The following is a 22,649-nucleotide window of genomic DNA, read 5'->3' on the forward strand; positions in this document are numbered from 1 at the left end:
CCACACACACACACACACACACACACACACACACACAGTTTTCACAGTTGAGCCACATTGGACCCACTGAACCGTGCATCTTGCTGGAGTCAACCATGGGACAGCCACTGAGCCAGAAAACTCTTTGTGTGGTGGGCGGTCATATGGCAACAAGACCAGTTACACTAACCAAACACCAGTACATGCACACACGTACACATACACATGAATCTGAAACACACAGGGAGGCTTATATGGTGTGTATTTAGTAAGGTGAGGTGTGTCAAAAGTATTCATTGGTGTACCTGGCTCGAAAAGGCCCTGTTGTGTGTGTGTGTGTGTGTGTGTGTGTGTGTGTGTGTATGTGTGTGTGTGTGTGTGTGTGTGTGTGTGTGTGTGCAGGTTTACAGAGCATTATTAATGAGTTTCTTCATAAGTTGGACTGTTTGTTGAATCCCTCTGACACAGTGATCTTGAAGACAGACATACTTTCCTGAGGTGGGTCTTCCTATGGGTTTAACAATGCCCTGCTAAGGCAACAAGAGCCTGTGCCTGTTTAACCACTTTGTCTTCTTCACCAGTGCAGTTTCCGTCCATTGTAATAACAAAATATGCCTCGCATTCCGAGAAGTGGGCATGAGGAGTTAATACATGCAGGGACCTGGAAAGTTTCCTCATTAACATCTGATTCACCCAGCGGAAATAAGGAAGTGGAGTTTGGGGAAGGAGAGGAAACTCATGAGAGTGGGATGTCTTGGCCTGGTGGATGCTGTCTCTCTGCCAGAGGTTTCAGCTGTTTAGATTCTGGCTCGGGCGCACCACTGGGCTTCCCCTAACCTAGTGCCTAGAACCTTATCCACAGCATGACTCATTCACTGCAGAGAAAATTTGAAATTCACACCACTCAGCACTAAATCAAATATAACACAGAGACCAAGGCAGTGCTTTCAAGGAGCTGGCAAAAAGTGGGACACTGCGCTCATCACACTGCTTCACTTGGACTGCTGCTCCAAAAAGCTGATGGTCTAATTTGACAAATACAGTGTTATTCTGCTTGCGCCAAAATGAGCTAAGAGGAATTATTGCGTAGTATTTGGCATGTGAGGCACATAAGGCCACCCTTAAGTCAACGGTCATGCCTTTTATAACCAACATTACACTACTCACATGGTTCTCACACATCTAAAACAGCACATGATCCTTTAAATCCCTGCTGCAACTGTTCAGAGGTACTCTGAATTCTGTGTGTGTGTGTGTGAGTGTGAGTGTGAGTGTGTGTGTGTGTGTGTGTGTGTGTGTGTGTGATGTGTCTGATGTACTTAAAAGCCAGATAAAACAGATTTTGAGCCCAGCACCTGGGGGAAACTCCACACAAGCTCACATATGATGTTAATGCTACATAAAACAGACTGGATAAGGTTTAATCAAAGTCATACTAAGCTGAAATTGTAATATCTGCAGCTACAAACCAAGACTTTAATCTCAGGTTTTATCATTTAAGGTTCTTTTAAGCCTTAACAAAAACATTACGAGGGAATATTCCCCCTAAAAAAATGAAAAACACACACAAAAGACGGGTAGGGGAATGTGTAAAGCTATTCAAAGCTTTGGACACATTCAAACATTTACCCCCTCACACCTGCCTGACAATAGCCATTAAACACTAGACACATTCCTCACCTTGTTAATAGTGCAAGTCTCTGTAAAGTGCATCTGTGTGTGTGTATGTGTAGACTTCTGTGAAACAGAATGAGTAGTTTGTTTAATAGTGCAGACTCAGAGCTTTAAAAGAGGCTTACATTAGCAGACTTTCTGAGGGAGTGAAAGAGAGGGGGAGGTGGGGGTGAGTAATGTCAGCGAGTTGAGCACCTGTGCTAACATGTCCAACAAACCCTGATATGAAGAATAATGTGACCTCAATCGGGTGCACATATTCTTCTTTTTTTTTTTTTAACCCCCTCCTTTTCATGCCAAAGGGCTGTATTCATGCTGAGCTTACTTATCTTGCAAAACACACACACACACACACACACACACACACACACACACACACACGCACACACAGCTTCCCCAGTATGTTGTAAGTGACTGAATCTGGTCATTCTGCAGAAACTCTGTTTCACAATATTGTTGCAGGCAGACATTCCAGCTAACCACACAGGAATTTGCAACCCAGGAAGAGTCTTAAGAGGCTTAAAAAATTACAATGCTGCACTATCGAGTCTTGGTGGCAAACAGTTGCTTTCTCAACAATTCAGGATTACTGCCATTCTAGGTATTTCATCAAGCTGGCATGATGCTTGAGGCTTGAGGTAAACATCACCTGATGCCTCAGTCTCATGTTTACAACACCTTTACAGCTCAACAGTTTGTGTGTCTTTACATTGTTCAGTATCTTCACAAACCCCTGCACCTTCTTCCACCTAAGTCACCACTTGCTTTAATATTCAGACAAGCTACAGACAACACTTACCCTCAACAGCAGTGGATGAGAGTCCCACCATTTTCCAAGGTTACAGAGGAGAATCGGTTCATTCATACACGGACAGATACTGTAGGAGATATTCCAGAGTCAAAGCCTCCCTGTGTGTGTGTCCTGTAAAGTCTTTGTATTGGAGGTGAGCTATAGTCTGCCTACTGCAGCACACACACACTCCCTTTACCTCTCCCTTCCTCCCTCTGATCTGTTATCTCCCTCCACCCACCTCCCTCTCTCTGTCTCCCCTCCTCTCTTTTCTTTTTGGGGGTAGGGTGATGGTGGTGCTCTCTATGTGTGTGTGTGTATGTAGCCCTATTGGATCCCCCTCCGCTGTAATCCCAGGGATCGTATAGCACCTGGGAGAGGCTTGCTGTGTAAACACACACATGTCGACTAATAGTTAACTCACATTCTTTATTCTTTCACATTCTTCCCCTCAGTGTATTTATTAACCTTTAACTAGCTGTACACAAAGTCTGCCATCCAGAAGATGCCAGTGAACCCATTAACATACCAGATACAGTAAGGCATTGTTAGGGCATCTTTGCCACTATAATTTACTGATAATTGGACCATTAAAATGGTTCAAGGGGTAATATCTATATTTTGAATGCACTGAAAATACAAGGTGAAGGATATAGGAGAGAGTGAGTAAAGGCTGTGGAGTGTAGGTGGAGGCAAGTTGAGACTTTTCAGTTACACGTGGATGAGTTGTTGCCTTGAGGCAGACTCATGCATCCCGACACGATGCGACATGCTGCCATCAGTCACAGTAACATTGCACAAACAAACCCTGAAGGCGCACATAGGCAATTTACAACCATGTGCACAGCAACAGACAAAAAACACGGCTTCTCCTAAGTGTAGGCTTTTACGATACATCAGTTGCAGAATGAAAACAGTGTCAGCCAGCTGTAGGGCTGGCTGATGGACAAGACTGCTCAACAATGACTGTGAGGTTACTAGATATGAGCATGTAAAATATTGGTTTTAATCCTGGTATGACCCTTTTGACCCCTCTTTGACCTCTCCTATTGAATACACATTACCGGTAGTTAAGAATATACCTTTTGGGATGATTGGCAGCACTCTTGTGTCTGTACAGTAAATAGGAGGATCAGTGTTTTTCCTGTATGTATTATAGTATTTATTGTACAGACACGAGAGTGGGATCAATTTTTTCATCTAGTGTAACTCTGGGCAACAAAGTGAGTAATGGACAACATAATATTAATGTTTAATGTAATTATCTGCATCATTTTTGTACAGACAAAATGTATTTTTGCTTCTCTATATCACTGATTCAACACCAATTCAATTTGTAGCTAGATTATGTTGATTTACTATAAGTATAGTATGTAGCTCTGATGCTCTGAATATTACCACACATTTATCCACAGTAACATCACCTTTAGCCACACTAGCAGCGTGACCAATGCTCTTATAATTGCATTGGTCCAGAGTGGGATATTTCCATTCCAACTGGATGGATTGCAATCAAATGAAAAATAGCAAAGTTGTCTCTTTTCTTCTTCCGTTGTTTTGTGCCATACTTTTATATCTCACTTTGCAAAATATAAAAACTTTTTTTTATTTCACAAATGATGCCAAAGTTGAAAAAAAAGGTGATCTTTTGAACATACTTATAGACAGTGAACGACAGACGATGAATGAGTCGCACAGAGGATTTAAAGATATACACTCCCAGGGATGTCTGTGAAGAAAATGGAAAATTAATGGCCTAATTATGTAGACAGGAAGTCCTCCTACTGTCTGTTTTCATACACAGACCAGACTTTCCCTGAGGCGTACATGATGTTTCCCAACTTTTCCAATGTCCTCTCTAGTGGTGATGCCACAGACACACCCTGCCAGGCTTGGTTATGGCCTGACAAACCTCTCACTGTGACTAAATACGACCTCTGACCATCCCCGTAAAGCTGTGATCTCACAGAGGACTGTGGATGCCAGAGGACGGATGGGAAAGCACACTAAAGTTGTGAAATACAAATCACTTTACCTCTCATTAAAACTGGGTACATAGCTGTCATGTTTGAGCAATACTGGAGTATTAAGGACAGGTGATTTCTAAAACACGGCATTTCAAACTTGACTAATCTAGAAAATCATTAACAAAACACACACTGAAATAACATAGGTACAGTATAAGCATACAGAGGTAAATCCTGTTAGACAAAGCTGCTGTGAGAACCTCAAAGGACTGTACCATCTGTGACTCCACAAGAGATCAGTATCTAATGAAAAATGCTGAGTTTTTCTTGGAAGTCTCCCCTTCCTTATTGTCTTTGGACATGTTGGATATACAGCCATTTCCCAACCTGATCTGACATGAAAGAGCACTGCAGGTTGAAGACTTTGAGGTGTCCAGAAACCCAGTGTGGGAGTCTTTCTTTGTCTCATCACTGAAGCCAGTTGAACAATATGACCCAGTAACTTTCTCATCATGTTAAGCGAGTCACAGGAGAGGTTTGAATGTTATCTTTCATACCGTGTGAGGGTTATCTAAATACCACCATCCAACTCATCAAAGCTGGGACATGTGTGTTTAGAGAAAATAGCTGAATCATAGCATTAAGAGACGCAGATGAGAACAGAGATGTCATATCTCCTTTTCAAAGGCCGCAGGCTTTAATCGCACCCCTTGGGGTGTGTGTAGCCTGCAATCTAACAAAGGCAAGGTAAACCAGCTGGCCAGAGGTTTTTAATTACATTAAGTGCTGTGCCAACACTCACCAGCCTCTGCCCTATCATAATGACATCCCCTCCCACTTTATTCCTCAGATTGCAGGCATTTCCCAAGTGTGACGGTTTTTCTCTCCCCAGCACAAAACATGTCTGGGCATTCACAAACTGATAACTGCGGAGCCCACAACAGGTAAACAGATACTTCTGATTCAGTGGTAAGATGATACTAATCGGCATGATGACTGCATCTGTGACTTAACTTTCAGAGTAGTCATCATTTTAGGCTGGATGTGAGCTGGATGATGAGAGCCATATTAACATTTATGAATTATTCAGATTTCTTAAAGCGACAATGTTCACTATTTTTATTAAACAAAAGATGAAATGACGAAGTGTATGTGAAAGGGCTTGCTGGCAGTGATAAACATAGAAATATCTATGTTCTACAGAGCATTTTTCAGTCCTTCAGCTCACTGTTTTGACTTTTGGACCCTCAGATTTTCTGTTTTGGTTCGCGGTCACAGCTCTAAGCAGCACTGTTTTAGCATTTTGCAGCTAATGAGTCAGATATTTCCCTAAAAAGTTGGTTGACAACAAAACAGAGCTTAAAGGAGAGTGAATATTGGACTGACATCCATTAGGTGGACAGAGATATAACTCTCTGTGAATGCTAATGTTGCTCCATATCTGCTCAATGATAAACTGTTAGCTAACAGCTTTGCTACATCAATTTAAAAGTTAAAAGTATGTCAGGATTGTGTTTGCAGCTTGCTTCCATTGACCCCAAACAATCAGTTAATAATGGTTTAAGTACTTCTTATTATATGTTATTATTATGGGCACTTTGCCTATCTATTTAATTTTCTTTAAACATTTTAGGGTCCAGGAAATTGCAGTAGATTCCCAGGAGAAGTATGAAAATGGAGGCACATCAGGAAATGGCCAACAAATGTGGTAGAGACCCTGTTGGCAGGTAGTGTAAAGCCTTGTAAAACTATGTAAAATATACAGAGATAAGGCTGAAAATCATCAAAGTGGACTTTTAAAGGTCATGCTAGCTATGATAGGCTAACGACTGAAGACCCTTAGAGACCGATTTTGATCTCATTCTGCTTGCTGCCAACAAAACACTTTTCCTGTCCTACATAAGTTAATGGGCTGAGCAAGTGTATTGCGATGCCCCATATGCCCCCTATAGAGATGGCTTCCTCCCTCCATTGATGACATCACCTATCACCTCCGGCCTTCTGTTTCCTCTTCCTGTCAGCTGACTCTCTCCCAATTTTACTGTACTGTCTCTGGTGACCCCATTCTCAACGCACTGTCTAGATCCTACACTAGATAGAATTGAATTTCAAAGGTATGACAATATGATGGAGCTTGAAATCCACTACTATTACAAACCTTTATTTAGCTGCTGCAGGTAGTCCTCCAAGAAAAAGGGGATTTCTCATAGCTTTGACATGGACATTTATTATGTGGGTGGACAGTTTAGACAAACATGCAGTAATCAACACACATAGCAAATGCACATTGCAAGACATGCTGGAGTTGAGCAGCAGGTGAGGGGCAAATGTGGAAAAACTTATTTGGTTTGGAGGAGTCGTAAAGGTACACAAATTAAGGAGAGAGGGGAAAAAACATGTTCTGCCCACTGTTTTTATTGTACATGGTAAGATGCTTCAGGTTATCATAAAACACAGCACAGATCCCACACTCCATGAAACTCAACGAGTGTGTGCACCAGTACAGTAATACACTAGAGATCGCAACTGTCCAGGGATATGGATGCCTTGATTGCTTTGTGGATACAGTAGGTAGTATTCTGTCCTAGTTTTTTACTTCAGAACCAAATAATTGGCTGGTGAACCAACATACAGAGTAACACTTTGGCTGACTGCTTACTTGAAAACATTAATTTTGTGATATCGAATCAGGCAAAACCTTAAGTATTTGGAGTGTGCATTTCACAGCACTATTACTTTTCAGTTGTATATCTTTAGTTTAAATTTCCCTTAAAAAGAACAAAGCTTGATTAAATTCATCCCATCTTAGCAAATATTTATATACATCATTCAAATGGGCTGCAGTCAACGACGTCTATAACAAATTTCTATCTTGAACGTGCATCCAAACTCCTTCTAATTAGGCCACTCTAACAAGCCTGTCACAGAGGGAAATAAATCTACTCAAAGTCATTAGGCCTCTTAAGCTTAGGATGTTTCCATGGTGACAGAGAGGGAGAATTATGGGTCTGTGTACTCCCGCTTTTGATGTTCAGACACACAGGTACATACGCGCAAACACACACACACACACACACACACACACACACACACACACACAGCTCCCCATGGCTTCACTGCAGTTGAGTAATCTGGGAAGCAGTGGTGATAGCAGGGAGCTGCTATCTCAGCAGTGAGGCAGAGTCAATGGCCCCAGTTACAGGTCAGGTTAGTAAAGCATTGCTCATTTTCCTGCCTAGTGTTACCATGTTTCTTCATTGTTTTGCATTGCTGTAGTGATCTTTATCCCTTGGATGATATTACATGGTATCAGCCCAATCAGCGCCAAAAACAAAGATACATGCCATGGAAATGAATCACTGTGTATAGTAGGACATGGTAGAAAACAGGCAGCAAGGAGTCTTTAATACCTCCTGATACCCTAAAAGAAAGACTTTGTGTAAGAATGAGTTTTCCATTCTTGTGACAGTGCTCCCTGCTCCTCCCACAAAACTGTTTATACCATCAGATTCATACTTCCTGTAATCCTTCACTTCCTGCCTTATTGTGTCATTAGCTGATCATCAAGTGTGACAATTTAGTGCTGTGCTTGACTGAGAAAGTCTCCAGGGAACTTCTTTTTCTTTCCCCAGTTCATCATGGGATATGCTGATCTTCCCAGCAACCCTAAAACAGCAGGTAAAAAATGGTCAGATTGGTCGAGGTTGTCTGATAATGGAATAATAGCACTGACCAGGTGGCAACAGTTGCATTTGGGTATTTCTCAATATGGCCTCAGGTCAAAGGTTAGAGGTCACATGATGTAGGCGATGTCTGTCTGCTAAGCTTCTTTTCCCTCATTCTCATTTTTCATCTTTTGCTCTCTGAGTTATTCAAGTCCGGGATGGCACAGAGGGCTTGACTCAGCCTGCTGACAGACAAAGGCCCTACAGTATTTTTCAGATCCCATATCTGCCCTGAGTCCTATGAGATCACCACAATGCTATGTCTCCCTCACAGAAAAGTATTCACACACTGAGAAAGATGCTATTCTGCAAGTGGAAGCACTGCTTTACTGATGCTGCACAGACTAGGGTAATATACACAGAACACACAAACAGGCCTGCAAACACACACTCACACACAGTCACACAAGCACAAAGGGAGAAAAGGGGCCGCTTTGTCTCCATTTGGGATTTTTTGTGTTAATTTGATTCTGACCGGAGAACTGTCTTTTTCAGTTTCTCACTACAGAACTAGGACACTCTCTCAACCTCTTACTGCTGTTGTCTGGATCTTTTTTATCATGTTATGTACGAATTCTCCCTGAAGATGAGCTGGGGTGTTTTTTGCATTTCTCTCGTTGTTCAGAAGTTTAAGAGGAATCTATAAGAAGGGAAACCTCAATCATATGAACGAGTACAAACTGACTGTGTTCCACATTACTGCTCCAGTTTATTGTGTAATGGTATCATACGTCTTGATTAAACACAATGTTTGGGTGTACTGTTTATCTGAAAACTAAACAGTCATTCATAATCATTACTAAATCACCACTAAATGACCATTGTTTAGCTGTAGCTGCTTTAGGATGAATGTAGCAGGATTTAGGCCACACATAATATCATCCAGTATTTTTGTTAATGAGTTGATGCAGTATTTCCAGAATCAATCACCACTTACACAGTCAGTTTTGAAACCACAGTGTCAAAGGAGGAAAAGGATCTTAAATTAAAGAGTCACTCAGTTGCACATACGAAGAAAAGGTACGTTGTATTTCGTTGTAAAGTTACACAATTGTTACGAAACATCACAAATACAACCTCAAAAATGAACACTGAATTCGCTCAACACAGTTTCAATAAGAAACGCATGAGCTGCAGAAAGCAAGTATTTATGGTAAAATTGCCATTAAGAAATAATCAATATTAACACTAAATGATACATTATTTGTTGGACTGCGGAGCAAGCAGGATCAAGAGGGATACCTGCAAAGGAACAGTCCCGTACATTCACTGAAATTTGTGCAACAGAATTGGCGGAGGGACTGAAACAAAAAGGCAAAGAGCAAGCGTAGACCATGTAAGGTCAAGGGCCTGGGGCCGACCATGTGTCTGTGTCAGTTTTTCATTTTAAGTAATCTCTGCCTTAGAAATGAACACAAGACATTAACTACATCTTTAACTTCTTGTTGGCGCATACCAACACCAAAGTGTCTGTGGGATAAAGTGACTGTGTATTTTAGATAGCTTTCCAGGAAGAGTGTTTAAAGTCTTTTCTTAGTACATACCAGAAACACACTTGTCAGTACCATCTGTACACTACACTGTTTGAACTGCTCACCTGGATTTATCCCTAAGGTCAAAAAAAAAATTTCGACACCTGTATAATAACACGAATCATATATCAGTGCTGAATTATGGCTGTTCTCAAGTAACATATCGTAAACCTAACTGATAACAGGTTGGACAAGTCTTATTCTATCTAAGACTCTTATATTCTGCCAAGTTTCTACAATAAATCTGAATTAGGCCTCTGAATTTAGTGCTTGTACGTACCTGTGTGCTTATAAACCCCGGGCAGAGTCACTTTTCACCCTCTGCAACAGAAGAAAGCACCACATTTCCAAGTGTCATATACACTCTGTAGTCCCCTGCTGCAATGTTGTGCACCATATCTCCATGGATACCCCATAAACAGCTGTGCAGAGAATGACCATTGCTTATACACAATGCACACGTGCACGACCACACACGCACACACACAGACACAAATACCCTGCACACATCCGAGCCATATGAATCATAGTGATCTCCTCATTTCACTGGGGTTAAAGAGGGGAATTCCACTTCTTATAGGGCTGGTCCACAGTCGTGCATGATTTACAGCTCATGCATTATGAGGCATATATGAATATACCATACTGTATATAATATAAGGTACTGTTTGTGTGACCGTTGGCATGTCTGTACACTTATTTTATGTCTAAGCATTTCTGATAAAGTTGATTGAGCAAACAGAACTTAAATAACAAAACCACAAGGGTGATCCCCTGTCTTTACATCCTGGGTCTTATTATTGTAGCCGATGTTCTAATTGGTTACAATAACACTGTATACACCAGGCCATTGTAAAGATAGTGGATGTGAGTGCTCCACTGGAGACAGCTTTCCTTTGTAATGTAAAGCTATTTGCTGGTATGGTCTGCAACAGAATGTGAAACAGACACATGAAATTAAATTTTAAAAAATGTATTAAGATCAAAATAAAACAGATCATGAATTCTTAAAGTTGTGTAGGCTCCATGGTCTCACTGGGTTGCATTAGAGAGCTGCTTATCACTGGGCACTTCTGTCCACAATCTGAATAATCACACCACTGCATTATAGTTACATTAGCTAAAACTATCACAGTAAGACTCAGACTGTAATGTACTTGAATAGCCTTTTAAGGATGATATAAACATTGAAGTCAAGCTATTTCCACAGACACCGCTTTTGTTACGTGAACATGCAGATTACAGCATACATAATGAGAAATATGGCATAAAGGCTCACACAGTGAGGTCAGTGACCAACGGCTTGATGACGACAGCAGACTGCATTTTAATGGTGCTCATTTGCCCTGCTAACCTAAACCAACTGAAAACACGTTTTAGTTCAAATGCCACTAGTTGAAATCTTTGTGCACTCTCAAAGAAGTTCTCAGACTCTGCTTTGTGCCAAATAAAACTGAATTGTTTATTTAAAACTTCACAATGCACAAACGCACGCACACAGTTTTTTTTTTTCACATATTTCTCAGAGGAATGTTGATATGTGGAGCACTCCAACAATCTCATCAGAGGAAAGCATGCAGAAGATTTGTGCTTACAAGAGCAGTATTTTTCATTCATGTATCATTGTAGAGTCCACAGCAGATCACTGTTTTGTCCACAAGTTCTTCCATATGCTCCAAAACATCCTGACAATAGCCACAATTCATCATATCTGCGGGGCTAAATCACAGACAATCCCACCACCGCAATGCAACTCTGCGGGGACAGCCTCTCCCCTCTCACACCCACCTGACGCTCTGCTTCTCACAGAGGTAACTGTGGACACAAAACCTTTTATTACACTGCTGCTCCAGCTGGCTTGGACAATGCATATTAAGTAGCTCCCACCATTCAAGCTCATACCTGCTTCTCATCAATTTCAAACAAAGCTTGATATCTAAAGTCACGCGACTCCACACAGCTTTTAGCAACACAAAAGACTGGGAGACTGAAACAGTGCTGATTAAAGAATGTTTATCAACAACAACTTTGGTACCACTTTAAAATAAGACTACCCTTTTATTAATTCGGTTATTAACACTTTATAAATCATAAATAAACAGTTATGAACAAGTTATAACACAGTCAGCATAGTGACAGTATAACACATCATACATTGATGCAGGCTCACTATTTGGCAAGATCAAGTTAATGCTTAAAACTCATTGATCTTACTAATGAGCTAGTATTATTTATAACTGGTAAAAGGAGCCTTGTCAATGTATGAAAACTGTGTTATAACTTGTTTATAATAGTTTATTTATGATTCGTAAAGTGTTAATAACCGAATTTATAACCTAATTATACCCCATTAATAAATCATTTATAAGGGTAGTATTTATTGTAAAGTGGTACCACAATTTGAAACAATTTTTGAGTCAGACGATTCATTTATATATTCATTGATAACTGGAATAATCATTACTCGCTGTCTTATTTAAAACAAACCAAGGCAAAGTTATTTAGCAGGAGCCAATCAGATCATTTAAAGACCAAATAAACAGTAGGGTTCTCCTCAGGGATCTCAAGCCATCACCATTTGTTTTCTCCTGTGGTGTTTACGCAAAAACACAAAGCTCAAACAGAAAGTCACTCAAGCTAAATTCCTGTGTGTGTTTGTGTGTGTGTGTGTGTGTGTGTGTGTGTGTGTGTGTGTGTGTGTGTGTGTGTGTGTGCTGAGAGAGATGGGAGGGACAGATGAGGGTTTGTCCCAACCTGGACAACACCTAAAGACACTTCCTCCTTTAGGTACTTTGTGTACACACCAAACGCACTGGTAACATCCACATAATCCACATTGACTGACAAGCTGAGGAAGGATGGAAAATAGCTAAATCATGGACAGGAAAGACAGAAGTGATTTAAAAATAGTCTTTACTTTTTTCTTGTAGGAGATGAGACTGTAAAAAGGTGAATAAGAGAAGAGAGAAGATAAAGTACCATATGCAGTATATCCCATTTCCTTTCACCTGTAGTCATTAGAGTTTAAATGTCCATAAAGTTGGTCCTTCTAATCACTATCACATGTTTACCTGCCTGGCGGCTCATAGCAGGTCTGTGAAAAGCACTCAAGTCTTTCCAGGTCTATAAGCAGTAACATGATAGCAACAGCTGAAGTGTAAAAACAGATCAAACAACTTAAATCAACTTTAAGCTGAAATCACAACTTCATGTTTCTTCAAATGTTGCTCTGGGTCACACCTTGCCCTGGTAATGCTGTCACTTCTGACCTCACTCCAAAGCCCACAAGGGGGGCAAGTGTATTTGTTTTTTTTTACAATGTGGAAAAATGTTGTACTGTCATGGGGGGGGGGGGGGGGGGGGGGGGCAGCTGCACCCCTCCCAGAAAAAAAAACACATGGGCCGAAAACACTTTTTGTATTTCCAGCTATTTCAACACAAAAGCACTGTAGATCTCCAGGGGTCTTTATGAAGAATTCTCTACAAGTGGTTTCTAGTATCAAACAATGATTACCATGACCACCTAATCTCCAAATATCTCATCTCCACATCCAGATATCTGACTGGACTCAGGATGAGTGGGATTCACTTTCTAGAACAACAATCAGACTGTGGATCAGGACTTGGTTTTCTGCCTCTCCAAGCAGCTGTGGGGAGACTGAAGCAACATTATTTATGTTTTTAAAGTGCACTACCATTGTGTTATCTTACAAGCACAAGACAACAGGAGGGAGAATTACAGGGGGAAAGGAAGTGTCATAGCACTTTCATGGGTATTCTCAGACAAGTGGTAACTGAGTCAGACTGCGAATTACTTTGCAGCAAATTGTGCAATTAAGGCATGGATTTGGAAATATTTAATGTTTAAGTAGCCTACATATATTCCCAGCAACATTCCACTTGTTTCCAGTAAAACCAGTGAAAGGTAGGGAGCCTTCTTGAGGGTGCAGCAGTAAGAGGTGTGTGAGGAAAGAAACACACACAGTGGGAGTGTGAGAGGGTCTGTTTTTAAGTGACCCATTAACACATAAAGCAAACATACCAGTCATATCTAAATCCACCTCACCAAACTGCACAGAGAGACATAAAACAGTCAACAGTCACTTATCAGTAAACCTCTTTTGCAGTAGTGTTTCAGGATCAGAAAAAGTAGACTTACATTTGGTGCCCTTTGTGTCCATTCTGCTGGTGATGCTGTCCATGTGAGCTGTTGAAATTCAGTGCAGGCCCATGAGTGAGAGAGAGTGGGACAGTGTGTGGACGAGCTACTGCTGACAGGGACAGTGGGTAGGAAACATTACAGATCCACGGGTAGGGAACTGGAAGAGGCTGCTTCTCTGCTGGGTCCTAAAGTCAGTCCCACCATAGAGCTGCAGCTGCAGGTAGAGCTGAGCAAGGCAATGCTACGTATAGTGATTCTTGATCATAAATCAAGAGTTTGACATGTTGGGAGGGAATTTGCAACTTAGTTAGCAGAAGCCAATGTAACCACACTCAGCTGTACTTAACTGTAACTGGCGGGTTCAGGCAATCCCTTGACTCTGCCTTTGTATGCAGTCATTTATTGTGTCAGTCATACAGATGGCTCTCACACAGCACTCTTAGGTAGATCTCTCATGAAATGGCAATGCCTCACAACCAGAACATACAACACATACAATACAATAAAAATATGTACCTGAACAGGAACAGAATATGTACAGGTCAGTCATACAGGTGGCTCTCACATATGGAGTCATAGGAGTCCCTTAAAAAAGAATAAATCTGTAAAAGAAGAATGTGAAGATTACGAGAACACCCATGAAAAAAACAGACCACTGCTATATAATGTATATACTTTTTCAAGTCTGTGTCATATTCACAGCCTACACAAACTATAGTGAAAGGTGCAAATTTCATGTAATGTTGCTGATATGATGTCACTTTTCACCAGCTTGCTTGGAACCGCACGCATCTTGTATGAAAAATAGGCCACACAGCCAGCTCACCCAGCCTCGATGACTGTGTTGCGTGTGCATGACAGCTGCCGTTGCTGAGCTGCTGCATGTCTGCTGTGTTGCTGCTTCTGCCAACTTTATCTCTCTACGTAGACTTTGCAGGCTATTTGAAAGGATTTATATTAATTTTAAATTATTTTCTGAATTATTTATGACAGAAAACATCACTTAAGTGCCACTGTCTCCACATGCTGCTGCTAAAATAGTTTAAAAAATATATTCACATATACACGTCTGTTGTATATTCAGATTCAGCCTAGACACTGACAGCTATAGTGGAAGGTATCAATTTTATGTAATGTTGCCACTATGATCAACAGATCTTTTCTCAGTCTATTTCTACTGGGAGTTGTGTGCATCATGCATGGAAAAATCTCTAGATCATGTGATGCAGACATGTGATCAGGAAGTGTGTTCACTCTTACCCGTTAACATGGGTGCCGAAATGAAAACCAAGATGTTTCACAGCCGCCACGCACACACCATGCATCCAGTGTGTTCCTGGCCTAAGGGCCCTCACTTCATATAGCAACCTTGACATCTCCCCATCTCTCAGTGGGAGATTAAACTGTGCTAACTGAATAGGCTGGTTGTGGTGCAAGTGTGACAGCACCTGAGGGAGAAACGCTGTATTTGCACACAAAGTGATCCTGAGCTTTCTGGATTCCACCATAGACATTTCATGGCCTACACACCAGTCAGAAATGAGTTTCCACCTGGCGTCATACTGTAAGCAGGTGGATGGTGCTCTGGTATTAAGAATTGTCTTTCTGGCTGCCTCCACACACCTGCTCAGTAAAGGCTTGGGCCCTCCAGGAGCCAACTTGCTGGCCAAAAGGGAGCCACCAGCAGAGGTCTGCGACACTGTTTGAAGGACTCTCTGTAGCGTAGGTAATATTGGAGGAACTGCTGAGAAGGGGGCAGTGGGTCAGTGCCTCTGAGGCAAAGACATCCACCTTTGCCCTGCCTGAGAGGCCCCAGATGGTGTGTGCTACCTCTGGGTGGAGTCACCACCCCCCTGGTGGAGGCTTGTCCACAGCCTGGTTCCTCTCTCCCAGTAAACACATTGCCCCCAAGCTGGTCAGCCTGTTTATGTCAGCAAGCCCTCAGTAGCCCGTGTGTTAATAGTTAATATTTTTTCTGTATTGTACCTTTTACCAGAGCAAACTGAAAGATGGTGAATTCTTCAAAGAGATTTCAAATTCACAGACTCTAATTCACTCTAGCGCACATGAGAATGTCAGCACCACGAGACTTGGTCCTGCTGTGAATCAAACTCTGTGCCAACCCCCTCAACCCACACACAGACTTTTCCAACAAACTGCAAGAATTCTCCCACATTTCTTGTTAGTGTTACATTCAGAGATGAACCAAAAGTATAAGTATTTTTCTTTTTCTTTTTTTAAAAGGTGGTGTCGTGAAAGCTACAGTCCAGTAGCCACTATTCTTTACAGTCTGACATTTGGGGCAACACCACTTCTTGCCTGCTGGCTAGCTTCTGGAGATATTTGGTACCCAGATATGTGCTGGCATCTTTCTTTTGATGACAGAACTGAACTGTCAATCAGCATAAAGATGACATTTAGAATATGCTGATATAGTTGCAGTATATGTCTTCTGAATTGCATTGACTGTAGAAAGATTTGGATGGAGATGGACTTCACAGAGGTAGTGTGCTGAGCAGATTTCTGTATTTTTAGAAATTAGTGTAAAATAATAACTCTGAAGCAGATGCTATCTTTTCCCTGCTAATTCATTGAAATTTTCTTAATATTTGATCCTATTCTGAAGCAAGACTCTGCATGCATTTGCAAAAATACATATAATAAAGTCGGCCTTCACATTTGTGTTATAAGATCAAAGTCGTATTGAATGAATAATGAATGATAAATATTCATGAATAACATTTAATTAAATTTTTGTGTGAGAAGAGCCACACTTCCTTTTACTCTCCCACCTCCTCTCCTTTCTTCTCCTTTTTACTGTTTCTTTTCATTACATTTTCTCCGCTCTTCTTTTTTTGTCTCTTCAGTCTCTTCTTTAATCATGACGTCTTCTCTCCTTTCTAAAAAAAAAAGATAAATGCAGACAATGGAGATTAATACTTAAATCTTCACAGAATAACAATGAACAGATGAAGTATTAAAGTGATCGTTTATATAATATAAATTGAAGATATTTATTTACCTCTTTGAAGGAGTGGTTTCACTCTTCATATTGTCCCCTTTCTGGTGTCTTGTCTTCTCTTTCACATATTTTCTCCTCTCTACTGTAAGACTTCTCTAATTCAAATAGTAAGAGGCATAGTTCCATTACTTTTTCTTTCCCAGTTTGACCCCCATAACCATGTTGTTAGTGCTACTGTCTCAGCTTCTCTGACTACAACCACTTATCACTACCTCCTTTTTCTACATACTGTGGACCCCCTGCACTGAGGTCCTTGTCACTGAGGACTCCTTTTGTTCTAGGGTGGGCATCGACAGACATATGAACCTCCTTAGCATGGTGTCACCATTCTTTTCTTTCTCTTTTACAAAAGAGCTTCCCTGGGGGAAGTTGGAGGTTCACCATAACCTCCCCTACAGATTACACTTGATCTGTGCAGACAACCGGTCTGAGTCACGGTGCAGCAACAAGAACACAAATCTCACCAGAGCACATTAATCAAATGCAATATTACATCATTCAGTTTCATTATTATCAATTAATTTAACTCAATTCAAATAATTTAAATTCAAATCAATTCAAATCAATTAAGAAAACTGAATTAAAATCAGGTTGAGGGACAAAAGCATTTACATGCTGACTTACCTTAAAGTTCGGCCCTTTTTCAGAGATTTCAGCGGCTCTCTTGTGCCCCCATCTGTCGTAATGTAATCTCCTTTCCATCACAAACCCCACGTTCTTTGCCCAGTCTGACTCAGGGCAGCTCCCAAACATCCCAGGCTCAGTGGGTGTCTGAGATGCTACAGGAAGGCACACGTCCGTATTGGATGACTGAGGTACTTCAGCAGGGCACGCTTCCACAGGATGTCTGGGTGTCTGAGGTTGGTTGGAGGAACTTGCTCTTGGCAGCTTTCACGAGATGACCCTTATAGGATGTTCTGATGACACAAGGGTCAGTAAGAGGGGCAAGAGGAAGAAGTAGAGTGGGAGGTGGAGCTACAGGAAAGGCAAGGGAAAGATGAGGGTGGGTTGCCAAATGGGGATCCAGCCTGGTATCCAGGTTAGGAGTCACTCTGGGAGAGCTTAAGCCCATATTTAACTGAAAATGACTTTACAGTGTGGCTGTCAAACAGCTACAGTGTAGCTGTGGAGTAAAAAGTACAAAATTTCTCTCTGAATAAAGTGGCACAAAATTTAAATATTTAAGAAAGTACAAGTATGTCAAATGGTTACTGTGTGAAATACACCCTGAGATCCTAGGATCGAAGCCCGCTCCTTCCGAACTCATTGTGATCATGTCTTCCAGTAAATATTTAGGGAAGCAGCTAAGTTATTAATAACTTAATAATTAATTTGTAAATAGACGCTGTAGTGCCTGAACCCAATCATTTTAAACAACACACACGGTCAAACATCATGTTTTTATATGAAACAACAGCTTCATCACTGTTTCTTTAGCCTCTTATTTTGATAGAAACCCCTCAGAAACCAGTGCTCTATGTTGGTCCTACACCGCCTCCACCTGGAGTAGAGGAGCAATGACCATCAATCTCACCAGTCAATGCAACACAAATAAAGTAAACTCAGGTTTTTCTGAATTCGTTTTAGGGAACTATATTAAGTGGAAAGCAATTCCAAACCATAACCTGCAGATCTCATGTTTCATTTTTCAAATGAAGTAACTGTAACCACAATAGAGCAGACTCTACAATCCATCTGCTTTTGCCAGGTCTGATGATATTGAACTGCTTGTGTAGTAAACTTTCCGAACACACCTCTCTTTGCACATCACATCAACCACACCAGCTGAATATCTGCTGTGTGCAATCATGTGACGTGCAACATTTTGGGACTAGTTCAACACCATGAAAAACAAAGAAAAAGAAACAACAAAAAAAAACATTTGAGGTTTGTGTGTCCCAGACTGTAAAATGGCAACCAATAGTTAACAAACGGAAGAAATTTTGTGAACTTTTTAGACTTTCTCATACCTATAAAAAAATATAATGTGGTATACACCGATCTGACAGGTAAGGAAGGAAAGTAAGGACAACAGCTCAAATGTAGCTCACAATAGTTCACGACCATAAACAAAAGAGAGAAGAGGAAAGCAGATTTTGATTTGAAGTTTAATTTTTAGTGACAAAATCAAAAATAACAGTATTCAAGGAAGTAAAGTCTTCAACAACCCTGGATCTTTGTCAGTGTGTTAAATACCTTGCAGAGCGCTTCATTGTGTGTGAATATAATCTCTGTAGCTACAAAATTATTGGATTATCATTCTAAAAGAATATAAATAATAGTGAATGTAAATGTATGGATGACTATCGCCCTCACCCCTAAACATTTAGTCATCACTGTATTGCAATGAGCTGGAAAATGTGGAACAGGAGGACTGAATTGGTGTTTGCTTTATCTATTAAATCTACTCGATTGCACATTCTTTTAGATTACCATACAGCTGCACAGTGAACTGCATCTATTGATGACCCTTTACTATTTAACCATAACATTACATGGAAGTGATCTGCTAATCTGTATATTTGCATTCTCACTTTGGTTTTCGTTTTCACACAAATCTATGCAAGTCACACATACATTTGAAAAAAAAGTTGTGTCCACCTCAGATTGCTTCATGTTTGTTTCTGTATCAATTAGTGTAAACCAGAGGGACACAGCATTTAATGTGAAAGAGCAAAAAATGCGGAATAGGTAAACAAAATGCATCCTTATAAATCAAAGCAAAGTGATGCTGTATGCTCACACACTCATTCTTGTCATCTAATCGTTCACACTGATAAAGTGTCATAAATGATATACTGTACCTACATTCTACTCATTCAGATTGCTGGTGCTGCACACTCATAACTAAGAGAGCATAACAAATAAGGCAAAGCCAAAATTCTCCTCAATATGTTTTAGTACTGCGGCTCTGGTCACAGACATCCCCTTGTGTGGACTCATAGGGGCCTTCCTCCATTCTTCAGGCTTAAGAAAAGCACAACACTACTGTACTACAGTCTCTATTGCATACACTTCACTCCAGCACATGGCCACAGTTACACTGGAAAACCATGTAACAGTTTGTCAGTCCATCTGTGCATAATGTCTCTGTGGCCTTTCCCCGGCGTCCCAGAAGTCCGCGCTGGTGTGACCAGAATTTGGTTCGTCTTAAGAGGAGGTCTAGAACAGGATCTCAGCCATGGCAGTGAAACTGAGTAGAAGTTGTCCTCACATTCTCTTTCGTTCCTACAGTCAGTCAAGTCTCCGGCTCTGCTTATGGCAGTATTTGACGGACGTCCATACATTACTAAAAGAGTCGTGCCTGTTTCTTTAGCTCATTCCTCTTCCACAGAGCCAGCCGGTCAAAGTCCTCCACTGTCATACCAAACACTTGGACAAACTCCTCTGGAGACAGGTGACGCTGAGAACACGGGGATGACATAGTTATCACATTAAAACTCACACGTCTGTAGGTACCACTGAGAACTCCAAGGTCATATCCTTGATAAAATTTCTCCTACTTTAGAGGATTTTAAATGACATGTTTTTAATGATGCTGTATTATTAATTAAATACATTAAATGAAAATAAAAAAGAATTTAGTATTGTCCACCAGCATTACAGACCTCATACAGACATCAGATCATAGTGTAAGGAAATAAAATGTACAGAAATATAAAAGTTTAACAGTTGAGTGTAAGTATTTTTCTTTTTATACTCTGAAAATTTGAGAGAATTTGGTTGGTGGCCAGTCAGAAGTTTCTTATGTAGGTGTGTTTCTGCTGGGAGACTTTCAGCCTTAGTATCTCTAAAACCTTGGAAAATTGCACTACTTTTTAATTGGACTAGGGCCAACGACCTCTCAGCACAGTTAGCCCACAGTCAACCTAACGACTCTTTCACAACTTACCTCCAGTCTTGCTCTGTCTACATCCTTAGGCAGCCTGTTGCGCCCTCTGGTGGTGACAATGAGTGCTTCATAAGGGTAAACCTGCAGGGAAGGAGGAGAGCCAGCCATGCTTTGTCAGACTTCAGAGGCATGGTTACAATAACACTTGGGGATTATTCAACGTATAGGCTAACATGCTTGCATGGAATATATTAATTAAGTGATTATGTTAAAACCTTACCTTGTACTCAGCTGGGAGACAAGAGAAACAGAATCAAGTCAGTACAATAGAAAGAAAAAGCATTGAATTAATTGCTTCAGTCTAATAAGGGGTAGGTTTTTTAAATTCATATTAAATTACCTCTGCTTCCCCAGTTGACCTCGTTGCCACTGTCGTACTGGTACTGGTAGCAGTCTGCACTCTGAGGCTGCAGGGACAAAAAGGGATGATGAGTTAAACACGAATAACCAGATATATTTCTTCGACTAAAATATTCTGTAATAAGTCCCAAAGCATGTATGACAAGTAAACAGCCAGTCATGACGTCATGCTATGTGTTGTTCACTGTGGTCTCACCCTCTGGATGCCATTGCGTCCATATCCTGGTAGTGAAGCGGACTTGCAAACAAAATCTATAATATAGAAAACAGTAGTAAAATACTGTCTCAGTCAAGCCAGCACATTTCATGCAGTTGGGCACATATAGAGATGAGATCAGTGTTAGGTAAATTCCAGAAGATGGCGCTCACGACTAAACAAAAAAGTTCCAGATGTGTGCACATAACACTGGAGCTTTGTGATGTAAATTAATTGAATCCAGCACAAGCCCGTCACTTAATGAACTAATGCCAGCCTCCATTCAAAGAATACACTTAAAAAACATCACTAGAATATTTGTGAAACATAAATGATAAACTCACCACTATCAGTGCTGTACTGAGATCGTGGAGCTGTGAAATCAAGAAGTCAAAGAGTTAAATGGCATTTTCCTGACTGGGGAAAAAAAAAAAAACACAAATTCTGCAGTATTTTTAATCTGCCTTGCTCTAAATTTTGATTCAATTTCTTGTATGTATTAAATGTATTCATAAAATTGCTGATGAGGTTTGACAGCCATCTGTTTAGTCAGAAGCCTAACAAAGAATCAGAAAAGGAGCAAGTTGGGTACCCCGTCAAGCCCTGGGAGGAAAACAAAACATCAAAGGGGCAATAAGGCAGAAAGAGGCCAGGCGAGACTGGTTCAGGGAAGAAGGGAAGAAAAAAACAAAAACGGAAAAACATACAATCACACCAGCACAAAAACACACCGCACACTCCGCCATCTAATCGCACAGCACAGCTTGTATGGTTACAAGCCTTTGTTGCCTTTCAACCATAGCCAACACAGCCCTGTTCAGTTGTGTCCCCTCCCATCTGAGGAACAGCTTTAATGAGAGATCTTACAGCTCATAAATAAAACAGGATATGGGACACCAGCTGTGAGAGCGCGAGAGTGAGATAGATACACAGATAGATGGACAGATAGATAGAGAGTTAACAGAGTAGAATATGGAGAGCGATGTCAGCAGAGGGAGAAGGAGAAAAAAAGCTGGAATAAGCATGTGAGATGGGGAGAGGGACGGAGCAAGGAAGTGAAAAGAAGTATCTAAAGGGGGGACAATTGGATGGAGATGAAGACAGGCTGGTGTCTGAATGTCAGGGGCTCAAATAACTCTCCCAGTGCACTGCGCGACCAGTGAAGCTTGGCCCTTACAAACAGACACAACTCTGGTTGGTTCAGGTCAAGTTTATCACATCTGGCACGACTGCACACCTGGTTGAACACTCTGTTTTCTGTAGCTTGAAATGTTCAGAATCACTGTGATCAGATATCCCCAAAACAATGACAGGCCACATCTGGTGTTGCTGCTGCTGTTGCTACTGCTG

The 22,649-nt window shown here is 40.9% G+C and overlaps 2 protein-coding genes across 10 annotated transcripts in view; both read right to left on the minus strand.

Moving 5' to 3' along the window:
• The window catches only part of afap1l1a (actin filament associated protein 1-like 1a), a 26,522-nt gene extending 12,572 nt beyond the window's left edge, over positions 1 to 13,950 (minus strand). For 2 of the 5 annotated variants that reach the window (XM_023419300.2, XM_023419299.2), the window contains exon 1: positions 13,827 to 13,950. In XM_023419300.2, the coding sequence (XP_023275068.1) occupies positions 13,827 to 13,869 (43 nt within the window). In that variant the 5' untranslated portion in view covers positions 13,870 to 13,950. Of the gene's footprint in view, positions 1 to 2,452; positions 2,665 to 9,947; positions 9,989 to 13,826 lie in introns of those variants that run through there. The other 3 variants (XM_023419302.2, XM_087177393.1, XM_023419301.2) reach the window with 3 other exon arrangements.
• A 4,991-nt stretch (positions 13,951 to 18,941) lies between these two features.
• The window catches only part of ablim3 (actin binding LIM protein family, member 3), a 44,191-nt gene continuing 40,483 nt past the window's right edge, over positions 18,942 to 22,649 (minus strand). For 4 of the 5 annotated variants that reach the window (XM_023419338.2, XM_023419336.2, XM_023419334.2 and 1 more), the window contains 6 exons: positions 21,644 to 21,673; positions 21,300 to 21,355; positions 21,084 to 21,150; positions 20,964 to 20,974; positions 20,744 to 20,824; positions 18,942 to 20,254 (listed from right to left, as the gene is read on the minus strand). In XM_023419338.2, coding sequence (XP_023275106.1) covers positions 20,141 to 20,254; positions 20,744 to 20,824; positions 20,964 to 20,974; positions 21,084 to 21,150; positions 21,300 to 21,355; positions 21,644 to 21,673 — 359 coding nt within the window. In that variant the 3' untranslated portion in view covers positions 18,942 to 20,140. Of the gene's footprint in view, positions 20,255 to 20,743; positions 20,825 to 20,963; positions 20,975 to 21,069; positions 21,151 to 21,299; positions 21,356 to 21,643; positions 21,674 to 22,649 lie in introns of those variants that run through there. The other variant, XM_087177394.1, reaches the window with a different exon arrangement.

This window comes from Seriola lalandi, unplaced genomic scaffold (genome assembly GCF_002814215.2).
Source record: "Seriola lalandi dorsalis isolate HSWRI2012SDOR001 ecotype SW California unplaced genomic scaffold, Sedor1 jcf7180002054598, whole genome shotgun sequence".
Taxonomy (NCBI): Eukaryota; Metazoa; Chordata; class Actinopteri; order Carangiformes; family Carangidae; genus Seriola; species Seriola lalandi.